We start from the raw sequence: 15,887 nt of genomic DNA, 5'->3' as shown, positions 1-15,887 counted from the left end.
CCTCTCCTGCCATACCATGTAATATCCAGCTCAGCTCTTCAGATTTATATGAAAAACTCATCTAGTCCTCTGCTTGCTAACCCACCATACACCTGTGAACACTGAGGGTAAGAAAGGCCCATTTCCATCAACTTTCCTTTTGTTACTCTTACTTTTTGCAAGTGGTACCTGTTAATCCTTCCCACCATGTTTACAGCTGCTGACAAACTCCTCTGTCCTGATTGTGCTGTGAATTCTCAAAATCCTTACTGTCAGTATAGACTAAAGAGAACTGCTACTCATAGAAAGCAGCTTCTGTTTTCCTTGCTACAATATCAAGTGTCCAAAGAGATACTGAAACCTCTCTAAAGATCTCAAGATTACTTTACTCTACCCAAAAGAACTTCACTGAGCCAGGGGACTACCCTGCCTGTTTATGCAGCTCTGAAAAATCCACCTGAATACCAGGGCTTGCTCTGACCCCAAAAGAATAACACATCAGTTTACCAATCTGCCAGCAAACTGTGGCAGGTGAGAGATACCATCAAGCCCTTTACGGAAGCAAAAATATATTAGGGGAAAAAAATCAAAAAAGGATCAGTAAAAGGATATTGTGCAGAAGAATGATTTATTCATTTTCTTTTACCTTTACTAATTTGCCATTAATTTCTGGTAGCTCTCCAAGTTTCCTGTTGTCTAGCATTCGAATTTCATAAGACTGTCCTAGGATAAAAAGTAGTTATGTATTATATTCATCACAAATTAACTTTGCTAGATTCAGAAAAAATAAAATTTAGTTGTTTGAATACACAAGAGTATAATAATATTAGTATTAGTAAGAACAACTATAAGCCTTTACTAGATGACAGGCCCTGTGCTAAGTATTTCCATACATTATCTCATTTAATTAATATAATACAGCTCTCTAAAGTATTATTAATCCTATTTTAAAGATAAGGAAATTGAAACTCAAAGAGTTTAAGCAACTTGTCCAAGGCTACACGACTGGTAAATAATTGAGCTAGGTAGGGTAATACTTCACAGACAGTAATCAATGGGGATGTCCAGGGAACTTAGATTAGAAAGAGAGGTCTGGGCAACAACGACCAGCAAGCAACTGCAGGAAGTGTCCCGGGCTCTCCCCAGCCAGAGTGGTGTGGGGTTGAGGGCCTCAGCCACGTTCCCCTGACATGTGCAACAAGCTCAGCAACGACCACCAAGCCCTAAGAAGGGCCCTAAGTTCCAGAGCTGGGGTGGTGGGAAGCGAGGTCTTCTGCCACACCACCCTGACATCTGCACCCAGCCCAGCAATGACCAAGCAACTGCTGGAAGCCCCCTGGTCTCCCCTGTGGGAATGTGGGGGTGTCACAGACCTCAACCCCGCCCCTCCTCCTTCCTCCTTCTTCCATCTCATTTGCTTCCCCTTTCCCCTCTCCCCCTCCCTCCCAACTGCTCCACAACAACATCCTAGAATGTAAAAAAAATAATAAAATTAAATTTTAAAAAAAAGAAAGAGGGCTGGGAACTGAAAATGGGCAGGTAGACAAAAGAAGCCAGTGATATATATCCAATATGATATTAAAACTCAAATCTCTGAAGTAAGGCTTCTGGGGTTGGCCGGTTAGCTCAGCTGGGTAGAGCATGGTGCTGAAGTAAGGCTTCTAATTTGACAGATCACACTAGAAAGATCTAACTTTTTACATATAATTGTATCTAATGAAATATCATGAATCCAGCAGGTTTGCAATAATACTAATAAAGGAAGAAGCCTCTAACCTTGATTTAGATATGTCAGCGTTTCATCGTGGAGTTTAACTGCTGGAGAGGTGGCAGCACATAGCACATATTGAAAAGGCAGGATTTTATTCTCATTATCAGGAGGCAAACTTGACTCTTCTTGCTTAAAAATGGGCAATGCAAGGACATCACTAAAATAAAGCAAACACATGACTTACATTAATATCTGACAATGGTGCAAAAGCAGATTTATTGCTGAAAAAATTTAACTGCAGTTTGTTTTGGAAAGCCATAAACATTACTCACTTTGGTGGAATTTTATCCCAACCATGCAGTTCAGGTTACCTGCTATGGTATCCCCCCTGACAACAACAATGTGGGTGATGACAGATATTCACTATTAAAACCACCTAAATGTCCAAAGAGGTGTTTCTAGAAATCATAGACAGGGGTTCCCAAAAAGGGTTCTGAAAATTATATGCAGAGTTCCAAAATGTAAATCTAGGATGCTCAGTAATGTGTTTGTTCTCAGAAAGGCACCAACTACAGTATCTTTACAACCATATCAGCTGATCTGCTATAAGGACTAAATCAATTTCTAGAATTCCTTAGAAACCACATAAAAAGAACAAATCAATGACCAGTATATATTCAAGGTCATCTTACATTCTGTGGAATACAACTAATATTGAGATGTCCCTACCAGCTACCTCCTCCAAGAAACAGCTTCTTATATCCATCGGTTTATCTAAACTTGCAAACCTAAGACACTCATCTAATGAATTCTAGTATGTTACTCATTCTGAGGTGCTAGTGGAAGAGTACTAGACTAGTCAGAAGTTCTAAGTTTCAGTCCCTGAAACCTTAGGCAAATCTTAGGCAAGCTCCCTTGAGTATTCATTCCTTCATTTATAAAATAAGAACCACATTTGTTGTCAACAAATACATGAAAAAATATTTTGGAAACTGTAGGTGCTAAAATGGATGTAAAGGATTAATGATAATTTTCCCTCACAAACTCTAGCCATCAATTAGTGGGTGAGGATATCCTGAGCTTTAGAGATACTATCCTGATCAGCATTCACTCCAGTTCAAATTTTAAAAGGATCTTAAGACATACATCAAAGTACAGGGTATTTCTGATTATCTCACAACAAGCCAGAAAATTCTCAAAATAAAATTTATTTTAATTTCCTTTAAAGAATATGTACATGTACTTGCCAGAACAGCTAAAATTAAAAAGACTGACAATTTAAATGTTGCCAAGAACATGGAGCAACAAGACTTTGCCAGTGGCAATGTAAAATGATACAACCACTTTAGAAAAAAAGTTTGGCAGTTTCTTACAAATTAAACGTGCATCTGTCCTTTGACCCAGCAATCCCACTCATGGTATTTATCTAAGAGAAATGAAAATATAAGTCTATCCAAAGACTTGTGTATAAATGTTCTTAGCATAAAAACAAAAACTGGAAAGAACCAAGTGTTCATGATTAAGAGAACAGATGCACCAACTGTGGTACATTCATACAATGGACTACTACTCAGCAAAACAAAGGAATGCAACAACATCGATGAATCTCACCGATATAATGCTGAGCAAGAAAAACTAGACACAAAGAATGCATAATGTATGAGTCCATTTATATGACATTTTAAAACCGGCAAAACTAAAGAGAACTGTGGTTTCCTGGCTGGACAGGGTCTGACTTGGAAAGTATACAAAGCAACTGTCTGGGGAGATAAAAATGTTGTACGTTACATGGTTGTAACTGTACAGCTTAAATTTGTGCATTTCAACATATATGAATTTTACCTAAAAAAAATTATTGAGTGGAGGATGGGGAATGGGTGGTGGTATAATGATAAAAGAGTAGTAGCATGTCAGTGATTTTTAAAGCAAGATGATGGGTACAAGGGGATTTATCACATTATTCTGTTTACTTTGTACATGTTTAAATTTTTCTATAATAAAAAGGATTTTTTAGCCACCTTGTAACACCAAGGTCAAGGGTTCAGATCCCTGGAACAGACAGCTGCCAAAAAAATAAATAAACAAAAATTTTTTTAAAAGGGACAAAATATGTATAGACCACAGAGTACTTCCAGGTACAAAAGAAAGGGAACAGTCTACATTCAAAATGGAATACACTCAAACCTTTACCTATAGTTTAAATATTACGCTTATAATATAAAGAGACCAAAATCAATTTTTTACAACCCACCAGTGAAAAAGCAAATTCTTATATGTACCTATTTCCCTTCCTAGTATACACACATTTGCCCTACCTACATTAGAACATAGGGTCATTAACCTTACCAGTCAGCTGCCAAAAAAAAAAAAGAAAGAAAGATGTTTCCTATAGGGTCATTACATTCAGGCAAAAATGCTATTGATAGAAAGTTTATTACAATCGTGTGAAAGTTACAGACAATATTATAAATTCTTATTGAAACAAAACAAGCAGCAAATGTTCTGATTATCAACCTAATGCACATGGGTGTAATACAAATTTAATGACATGAACACTAACAAGGGGGGGAGGAAGGAGAAAATTTTTTCTTTCTGCTGATATCTAAAAAGCAAGGATATATATTATTAGTTGAATCCAGTCCTAGATGCAAATGAGTTTTTATGAAATGGGTTACCAGTTGCTAAAAAAAAATATTTCAAAGGACAGAAACACAAAGGGTGTTTTCCTCTTCCTTAGATCTGGAGATATGTGTACTTTGTGGGTGGCATTAAAAATGGAGATGGTAGGGCCGGCCCGTGGCTCACTCGGTAGAGTGCGGTGCTGATAACACCAAGGCCACGGGTTCGGATCCTATATAGGGATGGCCGGTTTGCTCACTGGCTGAGCGTGGTGCTGACAACACCAAGCCAAGGGTTGAGATCCCCTTACCGGTCATCTTTTAAAAAAAAAAAAAAAAAAAAATGGAGATGGTAAAGAATCCTTCTTGCTGTCCGCATTAATTTGTTAGGTGAAACATACCATTGTTCCCTTGAGAATATTTAAAACTGTAAAAGCACAAGGTTAGAAAAGTACTATTGTTCCATTAAGACTATTTAAAATTACAGAAGCAAGGAGTTTTCTAGAAAAGTAGAAAACTGTCCCAGTTCTTCCACTTCTTACAGTCAGGGAGCTCCCACAACAAACAGTATATAAATAAATCAAAACACCACAAAACTTACAAAACATAGCTTTAATCTTTGGGAGATTTTATTGTCATATCATTCTCAAATACATCATCTCTGATGATTCCTTGAAAGATTCGTGAAGATTCCCAGGAATCAAAGCAAATAGGATTTTGGAACACAGCAACAGCTCAACCTTTATGAAGATAGGTGGGTTTTTTTCCTTCTCAAATGTCACTGCCTAGAAAGGTTAATATATAGCACAATTCCTATTCTTCTCAGCATCATGTAGCACTATACTAAACCCCCCAGGACTAAGCAAAGGACTATCATTTGGGGCTGGAATTCAAAAATGATTGTAGGGCTGGCAGGTAAGCTCAGTTGGTTAGAGCATGGCCTTATAACACCGAAATCAAGGGTTCAGATCCCTGTACCAGCCAGCCGGCCAAAAGAAAAAAAAAGAAAGCAAAAACTGATTATAAAAGTTACCCCTAAAATTAACTCAGAACAGTACTGCTAAACCAAATACACAAGACTATATTTTCTCGTCAGAGATTTTAAGATATAGATGTCCCAAATATATTTGAATTATCCATGTTCTTGATACACTGCATTTCTTTTACTCTGCTGTCCTAGAGATGGAAGCTAGAGATCACTGGTAAATAGTTCTAGGCCTCTGCCTATATCCAAATGAAAACACATTCGTCAATAAGGAATTTTGGAAATATAAAAATCTGCTCTTTTTTCAGAGGTAAACTGAATAATAGCTTAGGAAACCCTCCTCTGGTAGATTCCAAGTAGTTTCTGCCAATGTATAATTTAGCATTTTATTATATTCTCCAATTGCTTCAATGAAACATAAGCAGTTTGAAGGGAAGACTTCTCTTTCATGTGTTTAGTAAATATTCATTGATAAAATTTATACTTTTGCTTGTCAGCATTCTCCAGAATATTCAGAATATTCATTGTGATCATTTTGTAATTCTTAACATCTTAACATATCTTTAATCAAATGCAAAGGTATAAAAATCTTACCTGTAAGAAGGATATGTTGAGTATATGTTAAAAATGTGCACCCCTAAATGGAAATCCACACTTGTGAGTGGAGGCAGAGGGAAAGCATTTGAGTGGAAGTAAGAAAGGATCAGAAGCAGTATCAGGAGTGAACTTTCCTGTATGTAAATGAGATTCCATGAAGAGCTGCTTCATGGTTCCCTGAGGTATAAATTACCCTTTTGTAATAACACAGCCTCTGACTGGTCTCTACTAACTCATTTCTATAGTTTAACCTTCTCCCTTCAGGTCTACGAATAGAAAGAGCACAGAAGAGGGAGAATTTTGATGAGCTCTACCAGGACTAAGACAAGCAGTAGATAGTATCTAAGGAAGTTAGAATCTTATTAACTTGGGACAATAAGATGTCATGAACTTCAATTTCCCTATTTGTAACCCTCATTTAGACTCCACTAAATGATAAAAAAAAAAAAAGGTATCTGAAACAAAGCATGCTAATATCCCTATGTTAGCTACAGCATGAAAAGGCAAGAACTAAAGAGACTACACCCTATTGTGAGATCAGCTTCAAAAGAAAAAACATTCAGTAAATAATTGGTGGTAACAACTTTAAAGATGAGAAGAAAGTAGACTGATTTCCTGGGATCTGTAGGAAAGATGTAAGGTTAGACCTGGGAGGAAACCTGGCAAGGACAGATAGATGGCCCTGCAAGTTTTAACATGAAGCCAGGAAAATGTCCTGACTACCAAGTAAAATGAAAATTGGCTTACCTTCTCGATAGGAGCCCTCTGTCTGCAAATAGTGATAAAAAAATTTCTGCTACTGAAAAACCTCATTCAATTAAAAAGCAGCATACTGCATCTATTTTAAAAATTTGCCTTGTTAATTATTCTATCACCCAAAAGTAGAAGAAATCAGTAGAATTATAATTCTGAACCTAATTTGAATAAGAGAAAACTGATCAGAAAAGAAGGGAGCCTTGTCAAATGAAAGCAACCAAGCCAGAGAGCAGGAAGAAGAGCATAGAGCACAGCTAGATGTGACCCTGAGACTCCTAGAGAACAAGCTTCAAACAGTGAAGAAAGACAGGACCCAGGCCCATGGTCTGAGCTGCTAAAAGGGAAGACAATAGGACTAAGGATCTCAGAAATGAAATTCTGGCAATCTCACATTATCTGAGACAGAGGGAAAAAAGAGGGGAGGTATCTGAAGAGACTAGATAGAAAGCTCACCAATCAACTTAGAATTGGACATGCACAATATATATATATATACATATAAAAAGAAGACAACTATTTTTAAAAACAGCACCAATGAAGACAAAAGCTTGAGCTGAAGCCCAGAATGTGCTGAGACTTGCAAAAAAGGTAAGGAAGGCACAGGCCCACTCTTTGATGTAAATGGCATATTACTAATTAATATAAGGCAGAGAGAGAAGAACATTTCATTTCCTATTTTTCTTCTCTCTTTTTCTGTCAAGAAAAACCATCTTGCTAGTAGAGATAACAAAAATATTAGGAAAAGTAGGTTAACGATCAAGATAAATAAGATTATCAAAAGTGCCTATATGTCTAAACGAATGAAAATCTCCTGGATTAATTATATACCAGGAGAATTAAAAAACCTGCAGATGAGATCCACGAGTGACACTTTGTAAATTCAAACAAACCTCATGATTCTAATAATGCCAAATATTGAATTAACTTTTTATGTCTGTAGTAGCAATTTTCAAAGGAGGGAAGAGTATATTTTCCATACCTTACACCAAAGTGATCTGACATGAAGTCCAAGCAAGGCTGTAGAATAGGTTATTAAAATAGTTTATGAATATAAACTAACATCAGGGATCACTAACAGTCATAACCAAACTAACACCGATTTCTTTTTTTTATATGGTTTGACCAGGGAATGCTATAGGAATAAATACATCTGGATTTCAGCAACGCATAAAGTCTCTCTTGATATATATCCTTGTTCAAGGTGGAAAAATATGACTTTTGTAACAGTTAAGTGGCTTCTTAGATAACTATACAACTATACCTAAAGAGTGCAGATAAATCTGGAAGAAGGTCTAGAAGTATGCCACAGGGACCCAGAGCAACCTGTCTTCTGCAACACTTTTTATAAATGACTTGGATGAGGACATGGAAAAGAAGGATGATCAAATTTGCAAATGACAGGAGTCTGGGATGGCAAAGCAAATACTCCGATACTCCGTATAATAGAATCAACTTTTTAAGTAATTCTGGTTGGCTGGAACAGGAGGCTAAATGTAAAGGGATAAGATTTAATAAGGATAAATATAAAATTATATGCTCAGAACTAAAAATCAACAATAACAAAAAAAAAAAATTGCCCAGTACAGCGGGAAATGACTAGGGCTCTTAAAAAATTTGATTTCAATGACACAAACAGTGTGATATGGCTGTCAAAACCGCTGATATCAGGTCTCATTAAAAACAAAACCTGAATTAGGGAAATGACATTCTTCTCTATGCAAATCAAACTACACTTGAATACTGTACTTATTTCTGAATGTAGAACTTTGAGAAGAGTTTAAAAATCTAGAGAGATAAAAGTTAGTGAGGGGACCTAAAGTCATGTTACATGAAGAGTAACTGAAGGGAAAGAGGATGTCTGTTCAAAGCAAAGAAATCTCGTTAGATGTACTCTATAAAGATATTCACTTATCAGCTCAGGGTTAGATGAAATGACCTCTTTAAAATGCCCTCTAAATAAGTTCTATGATTTTATTATTCTAAAAGGACTAAATGTTTTGAGCCTGTTCAGGTTTTAGAAGCTGCATTGGGAGGGGTCTAGAGATCCCATTTATTATTAGAAAATATTAATTGGCATATGGTACCCTCTCATAGATAGGAAATATTGCTAGTTCACTGCTATTATTATAGTCCAAAGCACATTCACCATCTGCTGTAGAAGGCAGCAGCCAAATGATTAACTATAGGAGCCTGTATATTGGCTAGATCAACTGGCTTATAAACCTGTCTACACTTTTTTAAAATTTTCATTTCTACATTTGTGTATTTGCCATGACAAAACAAGAATTAGACAAATTATAATAAAGGCATAGATAACAGCTAGGCATACTAAACCTCTGTATACCAAATACAAAAGACCTATCACTGTAGTTTTTTCTAACACAAACAATTCCTAGAAAGGGTATTCCTGGTTAAATCAATACATAAAAAGGTTTCCATTTCTTAGAGAAAGTCTACATCTTATGAGCCACCACTTGGCTCATAAAAAACCATGCTCTCAGAATAATGAATAAGGTTCTCAGAATACACTCTTTTAAATTTTCTATGAACTAGCTAAGTGGAATACCAAATTTTTGAAATACTGATAACTCCCATTTTGAAAAGAAAACGTCATTCATTCAAATATTTACTGAGTACCTACTAAGTACCTACTAAGGCACTATTCTAAGTACTAAAAATCACATATCAATTTTTAAAAATAAATTATTTTATTTTCCTTCTTCCTCTTTTTTCATTCTTTTGGTCTTCATGTTCAAGCAATAGTCAATACAAAGTACGTCTTTTTAATTCTTACTAATTTTTTAAAACACAAAATTTATGACATCATCTATTCTCTGTTCTGTACTCACTTCTCCCTAATTTACAATTTACTAAGTTCTTTTTCACTTAAGCCTAACTTACAGGTGTTTACTAGTTGCTAGACAGTTCCTATCTAACTGTAAACAGAACAAATACTAAAGGTTTGGGGGGAAAAATGAAAATAAATAAAATCTAGATAATCCAAATGTAACCTTAAGCTTTATATACCATAAAAACTGCATGAGATGTAGGCTGCTAAATGTCGCTGTGGTAGCTAATCTCCAAAGATGGACTCCAATGACTCACATCTGCTCGTATTATAATCCTTTCACTGCCCTCCTTCCACATTGAATCTGGGATGGTGATCTGCTTTAATAAAGAGAATGTGGGGCTGGAGGGTTTCCTCAGTTGGTTAGTGCACAGCCTTGTAACACCAAGGTCAAAGGTTTGGATCCCCATACCGGCCAGCTGCCAAATAAGAAAGAGAATTTGGAAGAAGTGGCAATGTGCTATTTCTGGCCTAGGGACTAATCTTTAAGAGGGATTGTTAACTTTCACCTTTGCACCTTTGGGAAGCCTGAACTGCCAGGTTAAGAACTCTGTTGGAACCACCACATGAAGTGGCTAAGTTGAGAGGGAGAGACCCTGAGGCTACATGGAAAGAGAGAGAGGTCCAGCCAACAGTGTCCCTGCATTAGACAGGTCAGTGAGTCATCTGAGATGTTGCGGCCTAGCCCCCTGATGACTGCAGCCTCAGTTGATACCACATGAAGCAGAACTGCACTGTCAACCTACAAATTGTTGTTTTAAGTCACTAAATTTTGGGGGTGGTTTGTTACACAGTAAGATGCTGGAACAGTCTCCAACTCCAAAGCTTCTAAAGAATACTTTGCAGGCTTCTGGTCAAGATGGAGGAATAGTCGGTCACCAGCATCACTCTCTCCCACAAATCAACCAATTTACAACTATCAAAAAGCAACAGCAGCCAAGCAGGGGCTGCTAGAGATCAGGGGAAGAGGAGGAGAGACCTACAGAATGCATGAAGGTGGGAGAAGCCACAATGAGAGAAAGAAAGAATCAATCCAACTGTTTTGAGCCCCAACTATTTCCAGGCTGCAGCTGCTGAGCACACTGAGCAGGAGCTGGCAAAAGCCACAGCTGTGCCCTTAAGATGAAATTTCATGGAGGCGGCAGGGGAGAAGAGGGCCTTGGTGGACCCCAGGCCAGCAAGACCACTAATAGGGTTCCCATGGACCTAAATAGGAGTGAGGAGCCACAACAACTGAAAAAAAGGGCACAGCAAGGACAGCTGATCTGCCCTCCAATCCACACAGGACCACTCAGTGGAGACTGGTCTGGAATACAGAACTGCACAGGGTGCAGTTTGCTGAAAAGACTCAGGCCCAGACCAGAGTTTCTACATAATCCAGATGTACCGGATCTCACGAGATCTGGAAGTACCTATAAGGTCAACTATTAAAACCTGAGCTGCACAAAAAGCTTTCCCTAGGGAATCAGCAGCAAAGCAACAATTTAGCTCAACCACAGAGCTCAAGTGCTGGTCCCACAGAAAGTTCCCCCATTTTAGAAGTAAGCAAAGGACAGCAAATTAGTTCCAGTGCAGAGTTTAAGTGGTAGGAAAAGCAAATAATTCAACACAGAACTGGAAGAAAAAACAAAATACCCACAGACCAGAGACAAAGTTTGATATTAACTAGTAAAGGTCTCACATCACCAAAAAAACACCTATAAAACCTAGAAGAAGCAGAAATCCCCTGGGCTACCAAGCCAGGGAGTGGGGAGGGCCGGGGACCTCAGCAATGCCCCCCAACCCCCACAACCAGTCCAGCGATGACCACTGAGCTGCCACAGGAAGCACCCAGGCTCTCCTGAGCCAGGGCAGTGGGGGGCCAAGGGCCTCAGCCATGCCCCCCAACATGTGCAACCAGCCCAGAGATGACCACCGAGCTGCTGCAAGAAGCACTCTGGGCTCCCGAGCTGGGGCAGTTGGGGGCGAGGGCTTCAACGGCTTCAACCACACCCCCCTGACATCTGCACCCAGCCCAGAAATGACCAAGACACTGCTGGAAGCCCCCAGTCCCCCCTGCAAGAATGAGGGGGGGTGCCAATGGCCTCAACCCTGCCCCTCTTCCTTCCTCCTTCTCCCACCCTATTTCCTTCCCCCTTCTTCTCTCCCCCTCCCCCTCAACCGCTCTGCAACATCATAGGATGTAAAAAAATACTATTAATAAATAAATAAACTTTTAAAAAATAATATAGAATTCTATGCTCTACAACAAAACTTAGTAGTAGTGGTGAATATGCAAAGGAAGATATTAAGTCAATCTTACTTAGAATAACTCTACTAAAAAAAAAAGATTATATTCCAAAAGCCACTACATGACATTTAAGGAAAAATAAACAACAAAACACATAACCATCTCAGAATACAATGACAATTCAGCTTTACCTATATTACCTTTTATCAAACTTTGAACTACACTGCCAATAAAATATACTTATTTTCACTCGTTAGGTAAAAAGAATTTTGAAGAATTTGAACAATATGGCCAGATCCAAAAAAATAAGCAACTGGATAAAAACTACCAATCAAAATATATGAGAGACAGAGAAAACAGATGTGTGTAATAACCAGTCTGACCGCATTAAGGGCATGACAGGACAACCACCTTTTTTCTTCCATCTTCTTACATGCTCTATTCTTATGACTTTCAAATCTTTCTGAGTACCATTCACACTAAGTAAGCCGTTTTACATTAAGACCTAGTACACACATATATGTTTGTGTGTCTACAGAACTAAAACAAGTTTTGACTTCATTTATTTAAATGTTGACCACAACCTGTAGTCTGAAAAACACTGCTCTAGCCTTTCATGTCCCTTAGAACCTCGTACTAAGTTAAGTTTATTTATAGTCCCTTTAATAGTATTTTAAAAACTAACATAACAAAAGACATGTCTTCCAGATCATACTGTAATTCAGCTACTTAAGAACAGGGATTTTATCTACTTAAATAGATAACTAAACAAATACAGAGACTCACACAGACTCCCACAGATAGTGTTCACAGAAAGTACTCAATAGAAAAATGACTCTCTTCCTCCAACACAGACTTATTGGGTCCCTTTTGGCCCTCTTATTTTTAAGCTCAGATAAACATAACTCTCCATTGCAAAGCAAGAAAGAAAGCTGCTAAATCTATCATCCAACATACTGATGGATGTTGTCTAAAAAACTGCAATCCAGACCTTGATTTTTTAAGTGAGAAAACATTTGGAAAGGCTGGCCAGTTAGCTCAGTGGGTTACAGCACAGCCTTATTTCAAGTCATCTGCTCTACTTGCATATTGCATTACTAACTTCAAAGTCAGATCTGTATGGAAGGCATATAAATACCAGCGGCTCTCAATCTTGACTGTACTTTAGAATCACCTAGGGAGCTTATAAAAATCTCTTCCAGGGCCGAGCCCGTGGCGCACTCGGGAGAGTGCCGCACTGGGAGTGCAGCGACGCTCCCGCCGCGGGTTCGGATCCTATATGGGAATGGCCGGTGCACTCACTGGCTGAGTGCCGGTCACAAAAAAGACAAAAAAAAAAAAAAAAAAATCTCTTCCAGACCATATCCCATGTCAATTAAATCAGAATTGGGGGGAGAGGGTTGGTTAGCTTAATTACTTAGTGCTGCGCCTTAATAACCAAGGGAATGGGTTTGATCTCTATGTCATCTAGTATGACCACCTTTCTACACCAAGACCTGGTTTTACAGAGGTCTTCAGAGAGCTATCTTGAAACATTACCACACAGGGTGAGTGAGTTTGTTCAGGTCTATGCATATCCATTACCACTACTGGGGTGAAAACACTCAGTTTGACACTGGATCAGTGAATCTCTTCAAAACTTGTGTGTGTGTGTGTGTGTGTGTGTGTGTGTGTGTGTGTGTGTGTGTGTGTGTGTGTGTGTGTGTGTGTGTGTGTGTGTGTGTGTGTGTACATACTTATAGTCAGAAAATAGTCTTTGAGTACCTACTATGTACACAGGGTGAGTGAGTTTGTTCAGGTCTATGCATATCCATTACCACTACTGGGGTGAAAACACTCAGTTTGACACTGGATCAGTGAATCTCTTCAAAACTTGTGTGTGTGTGTGTGTGTGTGTGTGTGTGTGTGTGTGTGTGTGTGTGTGTGTGTGTGTGTGTGTGTGTGTGTGTGTGTACATACTTATAGTCAGAAAATAGTCTTTGAGTACCTACTATGTTCTGGGCCCTATTTTAGGTGGCATGGATATTTCAATAAACAAGTTAAAGAAAAGGTCCCCCCACAGAGCCTAGCATTATTGTAATCTAAATTTTGATCTCTGCACAGCCATGAATCATACTAAATTATTCTGCAAACACCTATTGTTTTCATCTCCAGCTCGTTCATCTCCAGCTCATTGTCTTTACACTATTACTAATAATCAAAGAATCATAACTGATTTAAAAATATACAGTAAAGGGCCGACCCAGTGGCTCACGCGGAAGAGTGCAGCGCTGGGAGTGCAGCGGCACTTCCCCTACGGTTCGGATCCTATCTGGGGATGGCCGGTGTGCTCACTGGCTGAGCGCGGTGAGGACAACACCAAGCCAAGGGTTCCGATCCCCTTACCGGTCACGTTAAAAAAAAAAAAAAAACAGTAAAAATGATGTAACTCAAAAGGACCTAGTATATTTCCAGTAGGTGTTTTATACAACTCCGCTCTGAGTGGCTTAACTCTACTCCCCTCCAACTTCAAACCTGGAATATGTACTGCTGAGTGTGATGCCAAAACTCAAGAGAGCGGTAGATAAAACTACATCATATCTGAATTTCATGCTGCCCCCTGATAAATACTGGCCATCTGACAGTCTTTCCTTGGGAATATTGTTTCCGGAACTGTTTTCAGATCTCAAACCTAGTCTTAATGTTCTTTAAATGCTTTAAGAAATGCTTCTGAAGTATAAATCATTCTGTTTTTTCAGTAGTTACAAGTTTAGATCAGTTATGTGATATCAGATGTACATTCATTATGTACCCCTCAAAGCTTATAAAAATATGAAGTTGATCTTTCTTTATGGGGACCTGAAGCTATGACCTTGGGGCTATAAGGCCACACTCTAACCAACTGAGCTAACTGGCCAGCCCGGTTTATCTTTTTTTTCCCCAAGCCTTTGAGTCTCCTGCATTTCTATTCTGCTGAATTATTTGCCAATTACCACTTACTTTTTTAAAAAAATTTTTATCTTACACATTGTAATTGTACATACTTATGGGGTATGACCACTTACTTCTATAAACAATGTGCTTTTGTTTTCCTTTAGCTTAGGAAGTCACTAATAACTTCTAATTTCAAATCTATCTGCTAGCCTTACTTATTTTGAAAGTATCTGAAATTTGTCAGATACAAATTTACTTCCAGAGAGCTTGTAAGATATTAAAAGTTTAACCAAAGAAATCTGAATCGGCAAAGCCCTACCTCAGGAGATCTGCCAGATATAGGCCTGTTCTCTCAGTTTTTTTCCATACATTACAGGATTAGCTCTTACCAGCCTACAAATCTCATTAAAACACTGCTAATTGAAAGCATCACCTGTGCCATCATTAGTATTGGGTTCTTTTATTAAATTTCTGAAACAACTGACTTTTCCCATTTAGGCAAAAAATGGCAACTTGCAACAATATTCATGGGTTATATATTTCCAGGGAATCTGACAATTTTGATATAGAAAGTAGAACTCCCACTGCAGTATTCAAAGATCTGATATCTACCATCATAGTATGACATAGCTGGGAAAATACCAAAGAGGTTTTTTTTGTTTTCCTATGACTAAGGGAAACTACACCTAGCCCTTTACAGTGCTAAGCCTCAAAGCTTCTTTTCAGGTCTAAACTTTCTACCAGTTCATGCCCTTCTCCCCACCCCCAACCTCCCACCCCCTCGCAATTAAGTTTCTCTCTTCCCTGGCAAGCATCACTCATCACCTCTCTACCCTTTGGTGTTCTTCTGTCTTGCTCATCCCATCCCTCCTGCCAAACCCGGCTTCAAAGCAGGACTCTCTCTCTCTAGTCCCCCCATTCCTCCCAGCAAAGAGGAGGAGTACAGGAAGACAAGTACAGGTACTGAAAGACAAGTACAGGCAGACACTTCTTTGTTTAAGGCTTTAACTGCTGATGACTTTGGGGAAAATACCAAAAGTAGCAGAATATTAGTCCTACAAAATGGTAAGTAGGCTTTAACCATGCCCTTCACCTTTTATGCTCACAGTGGCTTATGAAAATTTCTCCTCCTTCAGACCACATCTTTGATGAAGGCTCTTTTTTCTAAAATGGCCAGCACATTCCCTAGAGATATTCCCAATTAGACCTGATGGTGTAATCAAAGCAGAATTATTATTTGACTGACTTTT

The 15,887-nt window shown here is 38.5% G+C and overlaps 1 protein-coding gene across 9 annotated transcripts in view; it reads right to left on the bottom strand.

The window, feature by feature from the left end:
- The window catches only part of TFCP2 (transcription factor CP2), a 63,402-nt gene that overhangs the window by 21,236 nt on the left and 26,279 nt on the right, over window positions 1-15,887 (bottom strand). For all 9 annotated transcript variants that reach the window (XM_063075581.1, XM_063075584.1, XM_063075585.1 and 6 more), the window contains 2 exons: window positions 1,756-1,907; window positions 626-702 (listed from right to left, as the gene is read on the bottom strand). In XM_063075581.1, coding sequence (XP_062931651.1) covers window positions 626-702; window positions 1,756-1,907 — 229 coding nt within the window. The remainder of the gene's footprint in view (window positions 1-625; window positions 703-1,755; window positions 1,908-15,887) is intronic.

Source organism: Cynocephalus volans, chromosome 12, assembly GCF_027409185.1.
Source record: "Cynocephalus volans isolate mCynVol1 chromosome 12, mCynVol1.pri, whole genome shotgun sequence".
In the NCBI taxonomy this organism is placed as follows: domain Eukaryota; kingdom Metazoa; phylum Chordata; class Mammalia; order Dermoptera; family Cynocephalidae; genus Cynocephalus; species Cynocephalus volans.
This window is presented reverse-complemented; position numbering and strand designations above follow the sequence as displayed.